Source organism: Sitodiplosis mosellana, unplaced genomic scaffold (assembly GCF_009176505.1).
Source record: "Sitodiplosis mosellana isolate CC-2019 unplaced genomic scaffold, AAFC_SMos_1.0 Smas_scaffold_1, whole genome shotgun sequence".
Classification (NCBI taxonomy): Eukaryota; Metazoa; Arthropoda; class Insecta; order Diptera; family Cecidomyiidae; genus Sitodiplosis; species Sitodiplosis mosellana.
The window spans coordinates 9,437,778-9,456,393 of NW_022595244.1; the positions used below are offsets into that span (position 1 = coordinate 9,437,778).

Sequence of the window (18,616 nt, forward strand, 5' to 3'; positions counted from 1 at the left end):
CAATCGATCTCCAGTTCGATCTTGATTCAATTTTCTACATTAAAAGACATTGTATATGTCATGAACAAATTACATTTATTCAGATAGATTTCAATTGATCAAAATCACGTAATTTCGATTCCATAGAACTGTTTGAAAGAAAAAATTGAATTTCGTTTTATTGCAAAACAACAACAGATACTTTTGATTTAGTAGAGTTAATTCAAGCTGAATTTTCATTTTATCCAAAAATTAATATGTGGATTTAGTGATGCAAAAGGTAATATGTTGCTTCTTATTATTAGTGAGGAAAGGTTTAGATATAAATTTTAGCATCTATTCATAAATAAAAAAAGCCACTCAAACAAAAAAGAAAACAAAAAAGGAATTGTTTGTCAAAATAAGATTAGAATTTCGGTGTGTTGCAATTCCATTTAAAAAAAAAGTGTGTGAAAAGGTTCAGGTGATTGCTGGAGATAGATTTGTGTATTCAAAGAATGAAATTGTGATGCTTTATGGCTTGGAACGCTCTTCAATGTACGTCAATGCGTCGCGTAAAATGCGTTTTTCCATGATACGATACTGAATGATCATCATTTTGATGTGGCCCAATTTTTGTTGTCCTTTCTTTTGATGCTGTTCCAGCATATTGGCGTCATCGTCCAAAGTGGTTGGGAATGCTTTGAGCAGCAATTGTAATCGCATCTTCAAAAAGTTCCATGTTTTAATTTCGAGCGTTGTGTCGAGTGCACAGTCCAGGTAAAGTAAATCGCCAGCCACCTTTTCTGGAGCCAACCAGTGATTCAATTGTTCTTCGTTCATATTGAAAATACGTACAAATGCTAGCAATTCGGGTGATATACACTTTGGTGCTGGTAATACTGTGATTTCGCTATTTTTCGTAATTCCAATGCTGTCCAACAATTGCGAACGCTGCTTCACTAACGGATCAGATTGGCTCAGTCCCAAACGAATCACCACACTATCCCATTGATTGTTTTCAACAACAAAACTGAAAATTGAAAATAAGTAGAAAAAAAATTAGAAACCAAAAATTAACTTCGATCATATAACAATTGATGAAAAATGCTTTTTCTTTGCGGTTTAAAAATAAATTGGTTCATTACCCATTGTGAACGAGCAAATTGGCATTACTTCGATTTCCGTAGTGAATGAAAATCTGTTCGTCTTTTTTGGTATCGCTTTGAATAGCTCCTTCGATTTGGCCGTCGGTGATATTGTAAGATGTGGTTACAACACCATCTTCGTGATTGGCCAGATCCCAGAGTGGAATTAACGCCGGCGTTTCAACACTTTCTTCCTTAGTATCGTTGGTTCCATTTTCACCTTTCGCCGTGTCTTCGGTGTTGTTATTATTCGTTTCCGACGGAATGGCATTTTGCTGGGTCATGATCCGGTTTTGACGGGTCATCACTGTCGAAACGGCCCAGCTGAAAATACAAAATATAGAGGAAAAAAACGTAAAAATAAGCGTTAAATTATTGAACTGTATTACATCTCGTTACTTTTAATTGTGAATTTGAAATATTGAAAACCAAAGAAATCGAAACGTGATAATATCACATGACAAATGAATAGAAAAACAAATGCTGTCTGGCCATTTGTGAAAGTCGCCGGGTTTTTCTCTCTCTCAGACTCTTAAAACTCTTAAATACCCGTATCAAATGATATGCAAATAGGCAAAAAGTGGAAATATCAACACTTTAATCACATCAATTCAACGATGTAATGGCGCAAAATCAATTACATATGGAATCGTAAATATTTCAAGTCGAATCCATTGTGCAAACCAAACCAAATGATTCGGTTTGTATTACTCGGATCAATAATGAAACGCTTGTCAAAAGGAAAACACGCTTCACAATGCCATTTGTTAAATGGAAAAATCACCGTGTTCAACTTTGCCACGATTATATAGATGGACAAAAAAAATGAACACCGACACGCGCGCGCTCTTGCGGGCTCAATCGGTTCGCTTGCGGCAGAACGCAGCTGCAAATGTGCAGCATGAAAAACAATTTGAATGAATGGTTGTAAACGGAATTAATATCGCTGATTTTGTGATGCGAATTACGTTTTTCCATTGGGTTAAAGCTTGTTTGGCATGACGATGATGCTAATGCGATTCACCATTTCCATATTTCGAATTAAATAATAAATATTCATATTGCAATTGGGATTCATTTCTTCGGTTGGATGAAATGTATTTCAATATGTACATTGTACATTCGATACATGCATGGTCGTCTTCGGCAATTTTACAGTAAATGCACAAACAAGCGCAAAACACAAGAAAGTGAAAGTAACCAACATCGAAGCTAAACACACACACACACATCGCTCTGATACTCGATCTGTTTGGATCAACACTTCAAACTTATTGATTGCATTGTGCTCTGAAATGCAGTCGTGTGTCATCGAGAATTTATGTTTTGAGCCGAAGCTCATTTGTGGATTATTATAAATGCAAAATACACACGATAGTTTACCGATTCAAGGCAACTCAACTATGGCTTTTCGGCTCGTTGTCATTTTGAACCGGAGTACATTAAATCATGGCAACGTAAGCCTACTCATTGTATGCAAAACGAGTGCATTCAATTCAATGCATGTGTGTCGTAAATCAAACAGAGATTATTGACCTTGCCATTGTAAGCAAAATTTACACCAACAACATCTTTGCACACTTTCCTCATGTCACTCACTTCACCTTACCACGGGTGCTGTTGCTGGTGCTACTGGTGCTGCTGAACAGGTGAACTGATTCAAGCTAGAAAAAAGCAAGAGTCTTTGCCATTCTTCTTCGTCGTCGTGTTCCGGGAATTTTTATTACTAATTAAGTTATGATAATCAAAACGCTACTTTTTCCACCGTATATTTACTTCGCTTGCGACATTAGCACGAAATCGAGCATAAATGATAAATTATTATCATCGTCGTCGTCAAATTAGGTTCAATACCCATGTTAAATATATATGTGTGGCCATTAGACAAAGTTGCCACGCTTTAATCTGTATAATTTTAATTATATCGAACACCTTCTGTTCGTTTAAAGCGATTATTTTTGCATTAGCTTCGCTTCATTATACTTCGTGCATAACGCTCGAGCAGCGAGGATAATTGAATCGAATGATCGCTTACACGATGATTAATGGTATTGCATTTGCCGATGTTTTCGTGTTTCCACTTTAAAATCGGTGCATTATTTACATAACTGACATCCGAAATTTGTGCACTAAATTTTTTTCTTACCATTTTGTGTTTGCCCATTAAGTCTTCTTGTGATTACCATCATCAGAATGTGGTTGCTTTTTTGCTCTAGTTCTTTTTCGGCTAATTGTATGAGCAGAAGAAAAAAGTGGTTCGAGAGTGCTTGCTGATACAAGGTGTATGTGTATCGTTTGCATTTTTCGTTGATTTCACAGTAAAACATCAAAGAGCGTTTGTGCTCTATAAATCATATCACAAAGCCATTATTTAGCCGATGCAGTTGTTCTCTGCTCGCATTTGCGGAACGCTTAATCGCTTCGAGATCGTAAAAATGCTGTTCGCCAGTGAGATTATTTACTTTTTTCCCTGCTAACACTTCATTTTTTTCGTGTGTGTGTGTGTGAGCGCGCGAGTCTAGCACCGTGTCAATCCGGATTTCGTTCTCTTTTTGTGAGCTTTGGCTGTTTGTGAGCTTAATGGTGTTGCTAGTAGTACCTTGCTTTGTATTCAAGACCTTTGTGCTTGCATCCACGTTTTTTCTCACCCTCTCTCTCTCTCTCTCTCTCTCTACATACACAGTATTATTCTTTCGCATTTCGATGCAATTTTTCATCCCTTTTGTTTGGCCGCTGAACTTAAACGACAGCAACAAAACGAACTACGTAAATAAAACTACCACTTTTTCATTCACTTTTCCCTCGTTCTTTCTCCCTCTCTACTCTCGCTGCCAGCCTTTTAACGCGCGCGCGAGAGAAAGAAAAAAACATTTTCCCCATTACAGAGAAGAAATGTGTAATGGCAAGGTGCAAGTACGAGTTCATACCGCCTTAGGTTCTAAACTATAAAAGAGCAAAAAAAAACAGCCCTCGATTGTGGCAGGAAGATGGCGAGCAAAGTAGAACAGAAAAATATGCAGTTGCCATAATTCATTTGTTCTGTTTGCTGGATGTGTGTGTGTGTGTGTGTGTGTGAGTATGTGCATGTGTGTGTGTGTGTGTGTGTCTGTGTCTGTGCCGAGCGTAATTTGTTCACCATCTCGCATTTTACATTTGCCAGCTCTTCTTTTTGTTTGAATGTCTGGGGCCTTCATATGCGAATGAAATAATGATTTTTTATTCGCTTTCGCTCCAACAACCTGCGCTTCTTTTCACTCGTTCGCTTGCGCTCTCTCTCTCTCTCTCTCTCTCTCTCTCCATCAACAAAACAAAAACGCTGTTTTATATTTCATTCGTAACATTTTACATTTTTTTAAGTGCTGTTTCTGTGAAACGATGGCATGCATACCGATCTAAAATAACAACTAAAATGATGTGCGTTATTCATTGCTGAAAATATAAAATGTGAGAATGAAAATGTCCACACAGATCTGCTCCACCATGGGAGAACAAGGTGCATGCAAGCACACAATGCTCGCTACTGCTTTTGTGCGATGACAAAATACACACAAAATGAATGGAGCAAACGCGTACAAACAAAAAAAAATGATTGAATGAAATGCGTGGACTCGTACATAAAATGGGCATCACTCAAGTCATAAAACATAGATACAACCACTTTCTACTGGATTTTCTACTACAACTGTATCTCAATTTTAAAAAGATATTTCTCTCAATTGTTAGAATGCTCGCTGTTTTCCATTTTGAAACATGATTTTCCTTCAGTTGTCGAGTTTTGTCATTGCTTTTGTATTCACCATTGAAATGGCACTGCAATCATAAAAATTTATCATATTTCCGCTTCCATTTTTACTGAAATTACTTTGTCCACTTTCATTTGGTAGAATCAGAACAGAACAGGTATCACATGCAATCAAAACGATGAACATTTTGATTTCTTTGCAACGAAAACTACTTGCAATCCAATTATTTTATTCTCGGAATTTATTGATGATCTTCAGTTAATATTTTGCTTATTAAAGAAAGTTCTCCTTGCAATTCATGTTTCACTGCGATGTCATATTCCACTAAAAACCATACTTGGCTGTAATCAAACTACATAAAAACTTTTCTTTTTTTTTCAAACTAAAAATGAGTGGAAATTTTCCCGCAATAGTTGTAAAGCTGCAAGACTTCAGTCCAGGTGATGGGAAGATCTCTTCGTGAAAATGCGACAAAAATACACAGTTCACACAGGCAGCTCGGCAAATATAGAATGCGTAACACATAAGTTTGTAAATTATGCAATTAGTTTTTTAGTGGCTGTGTCACAAAGTACATTAACCACACATATTTTTTGTTGTTCCATTTATATATTCATTGAATTTAGTTGCGGTTGTGTAATAAGCCTGATGAACTCCGTTACGGAAGTGCAAATGTACTAAAGCAAATGGCACATTGTTCACATGCGTTCAATGATTGATCATAATTAGTTGAAATGGTTGGCCGCAGTGAAATGAAAATATGCTACAATCTATTCAATTGTTTTTGTAGTGTATCAACGGCAACAGCAGTGGCAATGGTCGGGCTAGCACTGTAAAAATAAAACTAGTGAACCACATTTTTACAGTTGAACGAATATGTACCACAAATTTTTCTCTCTCTCTCTCTCTCTCTCTCTCTCTCTCTCTCCCTCTCTTTCTCTTCTGGTTTTTGCTCTCGGTGAGCTTGAATATTTTGTGAGGCATTCGTAAAATTTTGAAATAGTTTTATCTGCATCGTATGCGAGCTGAAAACCGCTTGAAAATGTGAGCGATTAAAACCGTCTAGAGCGTTGAAATTGTTTTAACGTTTTCATGCATGTGGTCACCTTCCGACAAAAAAGAGAGAGAAAAAATTACATGGATAATGTTTGCAAACTCTCTGAGCACAAGTGGATACTCGAAATGTCTGTGCATCTAAATGTATAACGTTTCGTTTTGTCATACAAAAAAACAGTCCATATTATGTTTGAGCGTAGATTCAACATTTGCTGTTGCTCATGAACGTTATTATTCGGTTGCCATTTCGATTCATTAAATTATTTAATGCCATTGCTTAATTCTCTCGGAAGATGAAATAATAATAGCACACTTTCCTCTCATACTTTATAACGATGCACTTGAACCACTTTTCATCATTGTTTTCTTCGATTGAATGGCGCAGTGCACGAACAAAAGCCCATTCATCGTTGACTATCGTTTGCTGCTACATATGCCAATGCCACGGAAATTCACAATTTAATTGAGATGTTGTACAAGTGCTTACTTTTCCAACTGTCAATTACAGTCGAGTTGACGGTGACAATATGGCGTTTTCTCTTGTATGCCAGCACATATATGGTTATTATTATCGAGAAACCATCACTTCAATTTACCTGTGTCTTTGGTTATTTTTGGTGAAAAATCGACAATTGAGAGACACATTGCATTGTAAATGTGAGAAGAGTACTTAAGTGGCGACAAAGTTACTGAATTATGAATGAGATCTTAAAAGTTGTGCTGTACGACCAAAACCAATGCGATTAACCGATTAACTGTTATTAGTGAATGAAAAACTTTTTTAAAGAACCACTTTACAATATGGAATTTTAATTCTCCACTTCACAAATTCTTTCACTCTCTGTCTCCCTTTCTCTCTCTCTCTCTCTCTCTCTCTCTCTCTCTCTCTCTCTCTCTCTCTTTAACTCTCACCGAAAAAAGAGTACTTTAATGATTTCCATTTTTCTTCTATTCGCTGTCGCACTTCATTCTATCCCAGAAACCGATTTTCACAGTGCACCAAGAAAAACGTAATACTTTTGCAAAATAGCAATAGCGCCAAACTACAATAATGACACCGAAAATGGGAAACGACAAGTGTTTTGGGGATTGTTTATCCGCGACGGAGTTGCGTTGTTCTAAGAGTTTGTTGATTTGAGAGCAATTGTCTTTAACAAGTAAGCAAGCCAAACTGTGTGGAGAATATAACAACGGAAGAAAAATCAATACATTGAAGCCGAAGATGTGAATGGAAATTAAAATGAAACAATGACGATAGAAACACCGTGTTTCAAACACGACATCGTTTAATTGCATTATTGATTCTCAAGTAAAATTGTTGGAGTTGGCAAAGTAATAAAATGTGAATCATTCATTTCCTCGGAAAACTTTAATTAATGATGGAGGCGGAGGAACAAAGGGAAATTTTAATTACATGATAAGATTTTACCTCAAATGTTAGCTACAAATGATCACGATTTGATTGGAACAATATTTTGAAGTGCATGCGACTGGATTCGCAATCAATATTGTCAATGTTATAATTTATGAATTTGGCACGACCGGAAAATTATAAGCTTGCATATGGTTAGAGGTTTGACCGATGTACTCTGACCAATTTGTTAAATGGAAAATGAGATGGGTATTGGACAAGTGGCGTTTGGATTCATTTCAATTGAATTGGCATGGACTTCAGCATGACAGCGTGTTATTTGTGGTGTGATTTTGTGTAGAGACGGTTTGTACGATTCGACAAAATACATGATCAAATCAAAGAGTGAAACGGAAAACGGAAAATTGATTATCAAAACGCGCACACACACTAGCGCACCGTGGTCACAGCACATAGTGACACGGGCCATGGAATATACTGCACTTTGGTGTTGGTAGATTTCGATGTGATTGCATGTTATTATTGGCCGCACATGATGACCCGAAACAACAAGAAATTGCATTTATGCCATTTATAATCTAATTGGAATGATTTCACATGTGTTGCCGATACACATGCACACATACCAACAGTTCATAAGCGATATTTTTTAATGTGCTCCGAATTCCATAAACAAACATTTGCAAATGGCGCAGAGTCAAAATGTTTGCTGTGTATAATAAATATTTCAAAATATCCGAAAATGTTCGGCTGATATTTGCATTTGAATGCATTCCGAACGATATTGAGTGGCCTATTTAAGGACTATTGTGTCTATCCCGGCGACAAACTATTGTTTATTTACACAGATAGAAAACCAAATATATGCATTTCCAAACACAATGGATTCGAATGCTGCATAGAAAATAAACACCTGATCTCTTTATTTGTCGAGAGCGCTCTGTTTCTCAGTGTGCTCTTGCACATGTATATATGCGCTCCAGCTCAAAGCATAGCAACGGTAACAACAACAAAAACGACAAAAAGTGAGATAAACGGATTAAAGTTGGATTAGGATTACGAATGGCAAACACACAGTCAAAATACAACAATGAGGTGGCGACAATGATGCTAGTACATGGGCTGATGATAAAAATAAAAGCATCCCATGTAAAGTTTTTGGATTGACAGCGTTTCGCTCGTGGCATGCTCAAGATAACATTTTCTCGTTTGCCTAGCAAACGGAAAATCCAAGCTGTCAACCTAAGTGTTTTCCAATCACGCTATTCGTGCTTGGTTGGCAGCGTGTTTGTGTGTGTGTGTATGCGGGTATGGTGAACCGTTTCACGTGCAAATTTGTTCGCCTAGTTTCATTTTCGACTTGCCGCTCACCCCGATCACAATGAGCAGAAACAGAGAGAAAGCCAAAAAAAATAAAACAGACACAGGGTGACAGTTTTTGTTTCCATCCACGTCCTGACATTTTTCGTTCATTTATGTGATTCGATTTGTTTACATAATCGTTGTGACCCATACTCATTCGAGTCAAAAATGCTTCGTCCTGTGCATAATATCTTGGCAAACAATAACAATCCAAGGGATGAAGTGGCTTGAGAGCTTTGCTTTTTTTGTAACTTCAACTGGCTGGCCAATGTTTGCCCAAGTACTACTGTCAAAGAGCACTTGAGCATAGCATTCAACAGAAGAAAAAAATGCTGCTGAAAACATCGAACGCTGAAAAAGCACCACTGAAAAATGCTCTACCGTTCGTTGGTTGGACAACAGAAAAAAAAATCGTCATGGTTGAAATTTGTGATGGGCGAGAAAAAAAAATAATGCCAAAGAAACGGTTTTTTGTGTGGTGTGCTGTGCTGTGTTGTATTGTGCCGAGAAGAATGACAGTTACGATTGCGATTCATTTTACCTCTACTCTGACGAGTAAGAGTCCTCACAATTCATTATTCAGCGTGCCATAGTCAAGCACACAGACAGACAATGACACAGCCACTCCTGGTTTGATCTATTTCCATTCGAGACATTTGAATGAAATACACCGAATCCATAGCTCACAGATAAATTGCAGATATTTCCCGTTGTTGTTGTCGTTGCTGTTTTATGTCTAAATAAAATAATGCAATATTTTCCCTTCCGTTTTAGCTTGGCTCTATCGTTGGCCCGATTCATATTTGTAGCGTTCGGATTCTTTTGCCAATTGTTTGAATGGGCTGAAATGGGAAGGGAGGGAGGTTTCTTTCTCGTTATGTTGCAAATGAAAAATGTATGCAAAATGTTTGGTCTCGGTACGAATGACAATTCGTGCAGATGCCATTTATCGAATGGTCGATTGGCTACTGTAAGCTGCTACAACACATCATAAATATATGCATCGTCTCGTGTGTACCGATAATTTTTCTGTGTTTCGATTTCCTTCTTTTCATTTATTTTCCCCGTTTTCGTCGCCGAAGCGCACACAATATTTTTCACCGACCGACTCGAAAGCACAACACGCCGTCGTTCCGTTGTGTGTATGTGAAGCGTTGCGCTCTCCGTTTTAGGCGGCTGTGAAGCAAATACACTGAATGTGAGAAACAGAGAGCGAGAGAGACAGACACCGAGCGAGAAACAGAGAGTTAGCGGCATGCTTTGCAGTGTACAACCACGGCTGCTGCCAGTGTGTGTTTCATGCTTTTCGTTCGCAGCATAGAGAGCCGTGTGTCACTGCAAACACGTTGATTAAACATTGAAGGTAGCATGAGCTCGTTGGAGGTGTGGAGCATGCACTTGCGATTGTGAATTTTCAAGTTTTGCCTTCGAAGAATCACTTGTTTGTTGGACGTTGTTGAAGGTGCATCGTTTTCCATGACGCTTTGAAAAATTGTATTTATTCCGATTTTCATTCGTTTAAAGTTTGAGCAAATTGTGAAGCAAAACATATTTTTTGCATCCATTTGTGTTACCGGAAATGAAATTGATGGAGTTTTTTGTGTGATCGTTTTTTTCCCCTTTAATCGAACTGAATAATAAACTGGAGTTTTATGCAGATTCGCATGACAACCATTACAATAACAGGGAAAAAAGTGAACTGAAATTCAATTTTACAAACGTTGTATAAAATATTACAAATCGGTTTTAGTTTTTTTGTTTCACTCGCTCGCTTGTATGGAAAAGAAAATAGCTGAAGCTATAAAAAAAAGTATTCGAAAGTTTTTAATTAAAATTGATAGCAATTTTTATCATTATTTTTATTATTTTGTGATTGATTGTGTGACTCCGGTGCGACAATTCTGCCAGTCGAACTATGTGAACAAAAACTTTTATTGTGTTACACTCAGTGACTCAATGAAACTGATAAAAGTTTCAGCCGAAATACGAAAAAAAAGTCATCATAATTAAATTTTCCAAACTAAAAGCTCACGGTCCAGAGAGAGTTTACGAAGTAACAGAATTTTAAACGTAACGGACACAAAAGAATAAGAAGAAGACAAAACAGAGAATAAAAAACGACAACACCACTAACGAAAACAACTAAAATGTACTAATGAAGTAATAAAGTGAAAAATACCGAGGAATTTCATTCGAGAAAACTGTGCGCAAAGTGTGTGTGTGTGTGTGTTTTGGAATAGAGAAGCGACCGGCAAAAACATGATCAAATGGTATTTCATAAAACTTTTGCCAGTGTTCATTTGGATTTTATCACAACAACACTTGCATGCGGCGAACGGAGTTGCTGTTGATGCAGTCAACGAAGACGACACACAGGTAAAACTCTCATATTCCAACAACATTTAACAACAGACAAAAAAAAACGAAACTTATTCATATCCCAAATGAGGTTTTGTTTAGCCTTGTTTTGGATGAAAGTTCGAAATTGATTCAATTCCTGGTGGAAAAAATGCACTTTTCCACGCCATCCCATTTTGCGAGCTGTGTGAAGTGTCGAAATGAGAAACAAAAAATTTAATTGGAATTCCGGTCATTTAAGAACCACACCGAAAATGGTTGGTAGACATTTTCATTGCGAACAATCATCACGTTTGTTGAAACCAAACATTTTTGCTTGCTGATTTAAATCATTGTTGAACTAATGGAAATATGCTTCAGTTTGATTGGCTTCATTAAGAATAACTTTTCTTTGTTTTGCCAAAAGCGTGCTCGATCCATATTCGTATTGGAAAACCACCACTGAACCAAGATCAGGATTGTTGAAACATTTCAAACAAAACACGATACCGTTGAGTACACCACAATATCGATGCTATCAAAATGTGTATTGCGAAAGAGAGAGAGATGTGCATCCATCATCACAATTCGCACGTCGAGAGATTTGTTTTTTTTTCTTTCAAGAGAAAATTCGTTGAATGAGATACAAGTTGATCTACAATCAGCGAATCATAGCCAGCAGTGTGTATGTTATCTTCACATGTTTGCCAAACAGCACAGCGGCATAGTATCGAAATCACAAAATCATTGCCGCTGTTCGGAATGTTTCATTCACAATTGTTGCTTTTTCATGCGTTCTTCTTTGAGTTTGTGTGTGTATGTGGAATGGCGAGCTTTGTTGAAAATTGAAAATAATGCCGATTAGCCGTTTGCATCGATAGTTCTTGTAATTAGTTGGTTGGGAAAAGCGTGTGTATGTGCGTTTTAACGCGTGGTAAAGCGCGTTCGCAATAAATTTGATTGATGATTGTTGCTTTTTAGCCGCAATTTTCGAAAAACAAACATTTACCCAATTTGTAGACAGCATAAATTGGCCGAAGTGCAGCACCGTATCGAAATTTTCTGCTCAAAATCGAATCGAATTTAATGAATTTCCAACATGAATTCTGAGCGTTTTTGCTTCCATTCTGCCCATCGAGAAAAACGCCATTTACTAATTGAATATTAAGCCTGGTGAGAGTAAAGCAGAGAAGAAAAACCACATATTTGCCCCGTACATGCGACTGGAATCAGATATTTTTCGCCCGCCTCGACTTTTATAAAAATTACTTGAGTTTTTCTCTGACACAGCAAAGCGCACAGAGCAGAGAGAGAGAGAGAGAGAGAGAGAGGGAGAGCGGAACGACGTCTCTACAATTTGCTACACATTTTCGGGCTAACGTCGTGAGATTCCCGTTTTTCCACTAATGTTTTCTATTTTTTTCCGGCACTGATAAGACGCTGACGCTGTGTGATGTGCATTGCGCTTAATTCATTAAACTAATTGCTGCTCTGGGTATTTATAAGTAAAAGTTTTCGAACAAGTGTGCCGACTGTAAGGCACGCCGAAAATTGTTATTGCCTGGGAAGAAGAAAGAAAAACCTTGATGCTACATTGTTTCAAAATTTGCTACAAATGATAGATCGAGAAATCTCGTGAACGAGAGAGAGAGAGAGAAAGAGATAGAGGGAGAGAAAACCCGTTTACTGCATTCAAATACGAAATTAAAAATGCGTGTGATGCTTTTGTGGCAGCATACATGCTCATAATTGAAAATTATTTGCTTTTTGTGTGGCGCCCTATGGAACCGAATTAGCTGGATGCTATACGAATTGCACCGCACAAAAGATGCGCCGTGCACATTGAAAATAAAAACAAAGTCGGAATTTAGCAAAATTTTCATGTTTGCAAGCTGCATCGCAACCGCATCTTTGATTGCATACACAGTGCACACACACACACACACACAATGTTGAAACTTGTTGACTTATTAAATTCGCTTCTCGACTTGGGCATGTGAATACAATATAGAAAACCTTGGCAGCGATTAATGTGCTCTTTTGTTTGGCAAAACATTTTGCATTCATCGTTAGTTTCGGCGAATCTGAAGAATTTATTTTATTTTCACTGCGTGCACCCAAATTGATTTCAATGCTGCATTTTTTTTCAGCTTCGAAACAAAAATGAAACGATAGAAATTCCAAAAGGGAAATGAAATTCGAAATTCTAAATTGCGAGAAAGACCTTGAGGCGAACGTGCGCGCGTGCCACCGGTGATGTCGTGCTTTTTGATTTCTTTGCCGTTTCACTTTGGCTTTTCAATTGTTACCAATTTTCTTCGGATTTCCCGCTTTTAATTAATCCATTCTGCTCACATCATCGTTACTGAACCATCTCATTTCTGTCTCATCGAGCTTATTCAAGGCATCGTTTCAATTTCACCCATAATTGTTTTGTTACTGCCAGCGAAACGCATTTTGACAGGTTTCGAAATTTATGTCATACTAGATTATAAAAAAAAAAAAATTCATTTTCCATTTTATAGGTTTTTATTTTGTTTTTGTGTCTTTTTTTCCTCGCTCATTCATTTCTTTTGACTGCGATTCTTTTGTTGCCATACGACAGTTATACCAATCATATGGTAGAGGTATGGCGGCAGCAAAAAAAATGCAGCCATCATAAACGGAATACAGCGACGTTCATGATAACAGCGGCTCATTCACTATAAAACTCTCCCATTATTGTTTTACGACGGGAGAAATATGCGAAAACAGACACAACGAATAGAGTATACGATACAGAAAACCATAAACACGGTCTGTGTTGTTACTTTTTTCTTCTTTTATGCTGCTTCTTTCTAATTATTCGTTTTTAATAACGTTTCACCTGATTGAATCTTGGGCAAGCATTTGATTGTGGGTTTGTGTGACAAGATAAAAGACATCAACGTTATTTTCGCTCGCTTTACTTTTACAATCAGATGGGTTGGTGAGAAGAAGAAAAAAAATGAACTTGTTTGTGTTTATCAACACTTGCTCTTATTGGAGCAACGGAACATCTGTTATGTTATTTTGCGTCTATAGGCCTTATGTTATGATGAAGCAAAAAAAAAAGATCGGCTTGTGAAAATTATGGTCACACTTCGTTAACCATCAAAACGATTTTCGAATGAAACAAGTTGTGATTTTCGGGAAAAAGTGATTTGATTTGGTTTTTCGTTGATTATTTAACAATTTTAAACGGTGTTTAATTTATGAGTTTTTTCACCTTGTATCTAAATTTCGTTTTCATAGATTCGCTCCAAAATCGCCGACATTCACTCTTCACTTCCCCATCTATTGATTTACTCACGTGATAATGCTTTGCTTTCGCATTTTTTTGTTTTGTGTGTCGCAGTAAATATGCGTTTTTTTTTACGTTACATCGTTGAGATAAGAAATAACGGTAATCTTTATGGGAGATGTTTCTTTTTATTCCGATATGGAATGTTGTTTTTGGTTGCTCTTCGTTGTAAGATGCATAATTCGAACAAACCAACAGCAACAACGAAACGGTTGCTTGTGTAAACGTTCTTCAGCAATTATTCGACAAATAATTAGTAGCGAGTGGTTTTGGAATCATTCATCATTTCCTGGTCGATTGCTTTTAAAAGCAATAAATAATAATCAAGTGAATTTCAATTGCGAAATGCGCAAGTCAGCAGCAATAGAAGAACAGTGCGGAATCGCAAGCCGATTTCTTTTTGTTCGACAAAGTAGCTCAAACGAATTTGTCGGTTGGTCAAAGCATACGTTCAAATGCTATTGCTACTCATACAGTAGTACTGTAACAGTACCCAATATTTCTGTGTTTTTTGTTTTTTCGTTGCGTTTTTCTTTCATTTTTTTTCGAAATTCGATTTCATTCACCTAATAAATTTGTTGCATTGAATCGGCAGACGATTGAAGACGTGTAGACTATGGAACATGTGTACACTTAATGTATACATAAGAATACATTTTGAATGGAAGTGCATTCTGAACTGGCTGCCCATCGAAACAAGTAGCTATAAATCAATAAAACGGAAAAAGTCGATGTGTGTATGGTCTAAATGTGCCAAACAAAAGCAACAACGCTGCAACAACGCTGCAGCAGCAGCTTGTGAACATGTCAGTCCATTTGAAATCGTTTCAGTTTTAATGTTGTTTCTTTCGTATCGGTGTTTGTTGTCTTTCTTTTGCAATGTGATATGACGATGCGCACCGATCGAAGGGAAAAGAAAATCGAAACAAGTCCAAATTTCTCTCGATAAACAATTTTTCTTTTCTTTTTCTATCCATCTATTTGGCTTGGATCCGATGGTGCATTTGATACGTATGCGATCCGAAGATTGAGTGAACAAAGCAAGGCGACGCAAAGCAGAAAAAATAACACGCACACGTGAAACCGATAACAGTCATTGATGTGAGCAGTGTTTAACGTTGTTTTTATAGCTTGCGATTTGAGCAAGCCGCATGTATTTATTTATTTATGTGTTAATCGAGCAGTATCTGGTGTATTTGCTGAAAAAAATGCAAGAAGAAGAAGAAAATAACAAAACAAATCAATGTTTTGGAGAAAGAGGGAAGAAGCGAAACGAAGATATCGTTGTCCAATGCACGATAAAAGAGCAATCCGTTTAATTGATTTTCTTTTCCTTCTCTCTCTCTCTCTCTCTCTCTCTCGCTTCATTCCGTTTTTTCGTTCGGCTGCACGCAGCTCAAGCACATCTTATCAGCACACTCAAACCGCACCAAGATGCGAACTAAATTTACCGATTTCGAAATATTATAAAAGATTCATATACGATTGCACGCTTGTTCGCTTCTAATGCGCGCCGATCCAGTCTCACTCCGTGTGTGGGGCGATTCAATGCATATCGCTTTCGTCAATTCGATTTGCTCTTTGGAATTTTCTCTTTTTGTCGATTCGACTGCTAGGTAATTAGATCACACATATACGCTCACTCGCTCACGCTATTTCATATGCATGTAAATAATTTGTGCCTATTTGTATTGCGTTCAACATATAAATGGGCTTTTGCGTCTGAAAACCACTGAGCGCATAAACGAGAGAAGAAAGTTGCACATGAATACGTCGTGGATGCATTGGCCCGAATTAACAACTTCACTTTTGATCTTTTTACTGTCGCTTCAAGCTGAACCGAATGCAATTCAATAGACGTTTGATGTGGTAATTATGTGAAGCTTTGCTCGTTGATCCTGTAATAATCGGAACGCTTAATCTCGAGGAGCGAGGTTAACGTTTGCCATTTTTTCCACTCACTTGACGCTTGCAGCCATTTCACCACTTCCGGAAAGTGATTTTACTGTAGACAATATGGTTTCCTGCGAAGAAATGTAGTTTAAGTACGTTAAAGCCCGCCGACAGTGATGTTCACAGAGGAATGGTATGGAGCATTTGAAAAAAAAGGTCTCACAGAATCGCTTCAAATCGATTTTCGATTAGATAGGAAGTGAACGAACTGCAGCTGCAACGACTGCGCCTGCTGCCGCTGTACGACAATTTCGATTACAGGTACTCGAACCACGCGGAAATAAGCGCGGACCGGTTTTCTTTTCAACTCTTTTGTATATGGTTTTATCATACTAAAATAGCTTGACGAACGGAGAAAACGTACCAGAAATAACAACAAATAATATTTACTAATTACAAGCCGTTTTCTTATTTGTGGTAACGTTCGTTGGATCTATGTCGCGCGCATTTTACACATTAAATTGCACACGACAGATAAAGAGAAATGCAAAATGAATGGATCAAAAGACACAGCAGTAGAGAAAAAATAAATAAACTGGTTTTCATCACATTTTCGCGTATTTGATGTTGATTCAATGTGTTTGATCGGGATAGACTATATACAAAAGGAAATTGAGAGAAATATCAACGTAACCATACCAACGCAATTGAGCATTGCCATGGGTTAGTTATTATTCTCAAGGGGCTTTGAACGTTGTCTTACGAGCCACCATATAAAATGTGTGTAATTCAATTATAGCGCAATTAAGTTGACTCCGAACCGAGTTTTGAGTAAAATGAAAGAGAGCTACGTACAGCGTAAGCAATGAACAGATGCGTATAATTGAAAGGCACTTTCTTTGGCTTTGTACGGTCGATAGAGTCGAACGGCCTTTCTTCACGTGAGTTCAATGAAAGCAAAAACCAGTTTTCCTTCATATTTTGTTGTGCGATATGCGCGCACTTCTTGCGAATCAGTTCTAATGGCATTAGACATAAGGCGATTTGCAGTCATTGACTATTGAGTTTAATTTATTACAGGTTAAAATTCTACTATCAATTCACATCGAATTGCATGTGAACGGTCGTCAGCGCCAAATGGATGCTGATTGATAGAATTTGACATAATTTCGCTTGCGCTCGTTTTTTTCTCAATATTAATTGCTACAATCCACATTTCCATAATTACATGCATATTTCTCATTCTGATGTGGTTTATTTTTTCCCATTTGCGCACGATACCAAACATAAAACCACCTGAAAAACATGATGCTTGATGATATTCATGTTGCCATGGAAAACGTATGTTTTGATTGTCATGCATTTTCTCCCCTGTTAAATATGTAAACAAGCGCGAAAAACGGATGGCAAGCCACGAAACAGAAAAAAACGCAATTTTTTTCCATTGCGAACAAACAAAATTGAAATTGGGCAGCCGAAAATAAATTGAAAACAAACGAAATTTATGCCTATTTAGATTCATTTCATTTGAATACAATGCGCTCAGATGCGAGAATATTCATCTGATGCTGTGCTATTTTAACGATTCATCATTTGCGCGTGTAGTGTGAGCGTGTGTACGCGCGCACACGCTCGTTTCCATTACACTCGGATGAAAACGCATTTTTCAATTGTATTTAATACAAGAGAAACACCAATATGCCGCGCCGCATTCCATTTTACCTACACAACGAGCATACTAGAAGAAAACCAAATTAACAAATCAATTAAAATATTAATTAACACTCGCGCTGATAGAAAATAAAAATCCAATCTCATGTAAAATAGGAGTTTCAAATCCAAATTAAAAATTCAAGCGCAATTATTGTTATATTTATTTCATTTGTTTTTATTTTTGGAATGATTGCTGTTCACTGCAATCATTTACATGCTTCTTAGTTTGTTTTTCTCTCTATATCTCTCTTATTCGATAACCAACACGGAACAGTCAGTGTGAAAACAACACTTTACTCATTTTCAATTGGTATCAACGTTTTGACGTGGCGCGCAACGTGCTCACACCATAACAAATGCTACGTGAGGAAGTGATTCAGTTTGCGATTGAATGCTGGCTATCGATCTCAATACCATTGCTTACAAAAATTGAATACGAATGATTTATAGCTGGATAATGATTATACTGATGAGAAATGATTGTGATATATTTGGGGCATTCACATTGTGCACTCAACCCACAATTTAATTCAACATGTACTGCATGAGAACCGCATATCACTCAATTTAATATTTAAATGTATTTATTCACATTTCAAATTGACTTTCATCATTTTATTATACGGGATTTTTTCGGCGAACATTTTTGATATTTCGTCAACCCGATAGAATGAAAGAACAACTTATGAGCTCTTTATCTATAACTGAGACG

General features: G+C 37.2%; 2 protein-coding genes across 2 annotated transcripts in view; one reads left to right on the plus strand and one right to left on the minus strand.

Annotated features, from left to right (window-relative positions):
* Window positions 1-56: 56 nt before the first annotated feature.
* The window catches only part of LOC129573114 (actin-histidine N-methyltransferase), a 27,551-nt gene continuing 8,991 nt past the window's right edge, over window positions 57-18,616 (minus strand). Inside the window, exons 2-3 of the mRNA XM_055453346.1 lie at window positions 1,107-1,430; window positions 57-991 (exon numbers count right to left, since the gene is read on the minus strand). Coding sequence (XP_055309321.1) covers window positions 493-991; window positions 1,107-1,430 — 823 coding nt within the window. The 3' untranslated portion in view covers window positions 57-492. The remainder of the gene's footprint in view (window positions 992-1,106; window positions 1,431-18,616) is intronic.
* Window positions 9,904-18,616, plus strand: part of LOC129573091 (uncharacterized) — a 15,402-nt gene continuing 6,689 nt past the window's right edge. The window contains exon 1 of the mRNA XM_055453291.1: window positions 9,904-11,015. Coding sequence (XP_055309266.1) covers window positions 10,899-11,015 — 117 coding nt within the window. The 5' untranslated portion in view covers window positions 9,904-10,898. The remainder of the gene's footprint in view (window positions 11,016-18,616) is intronic.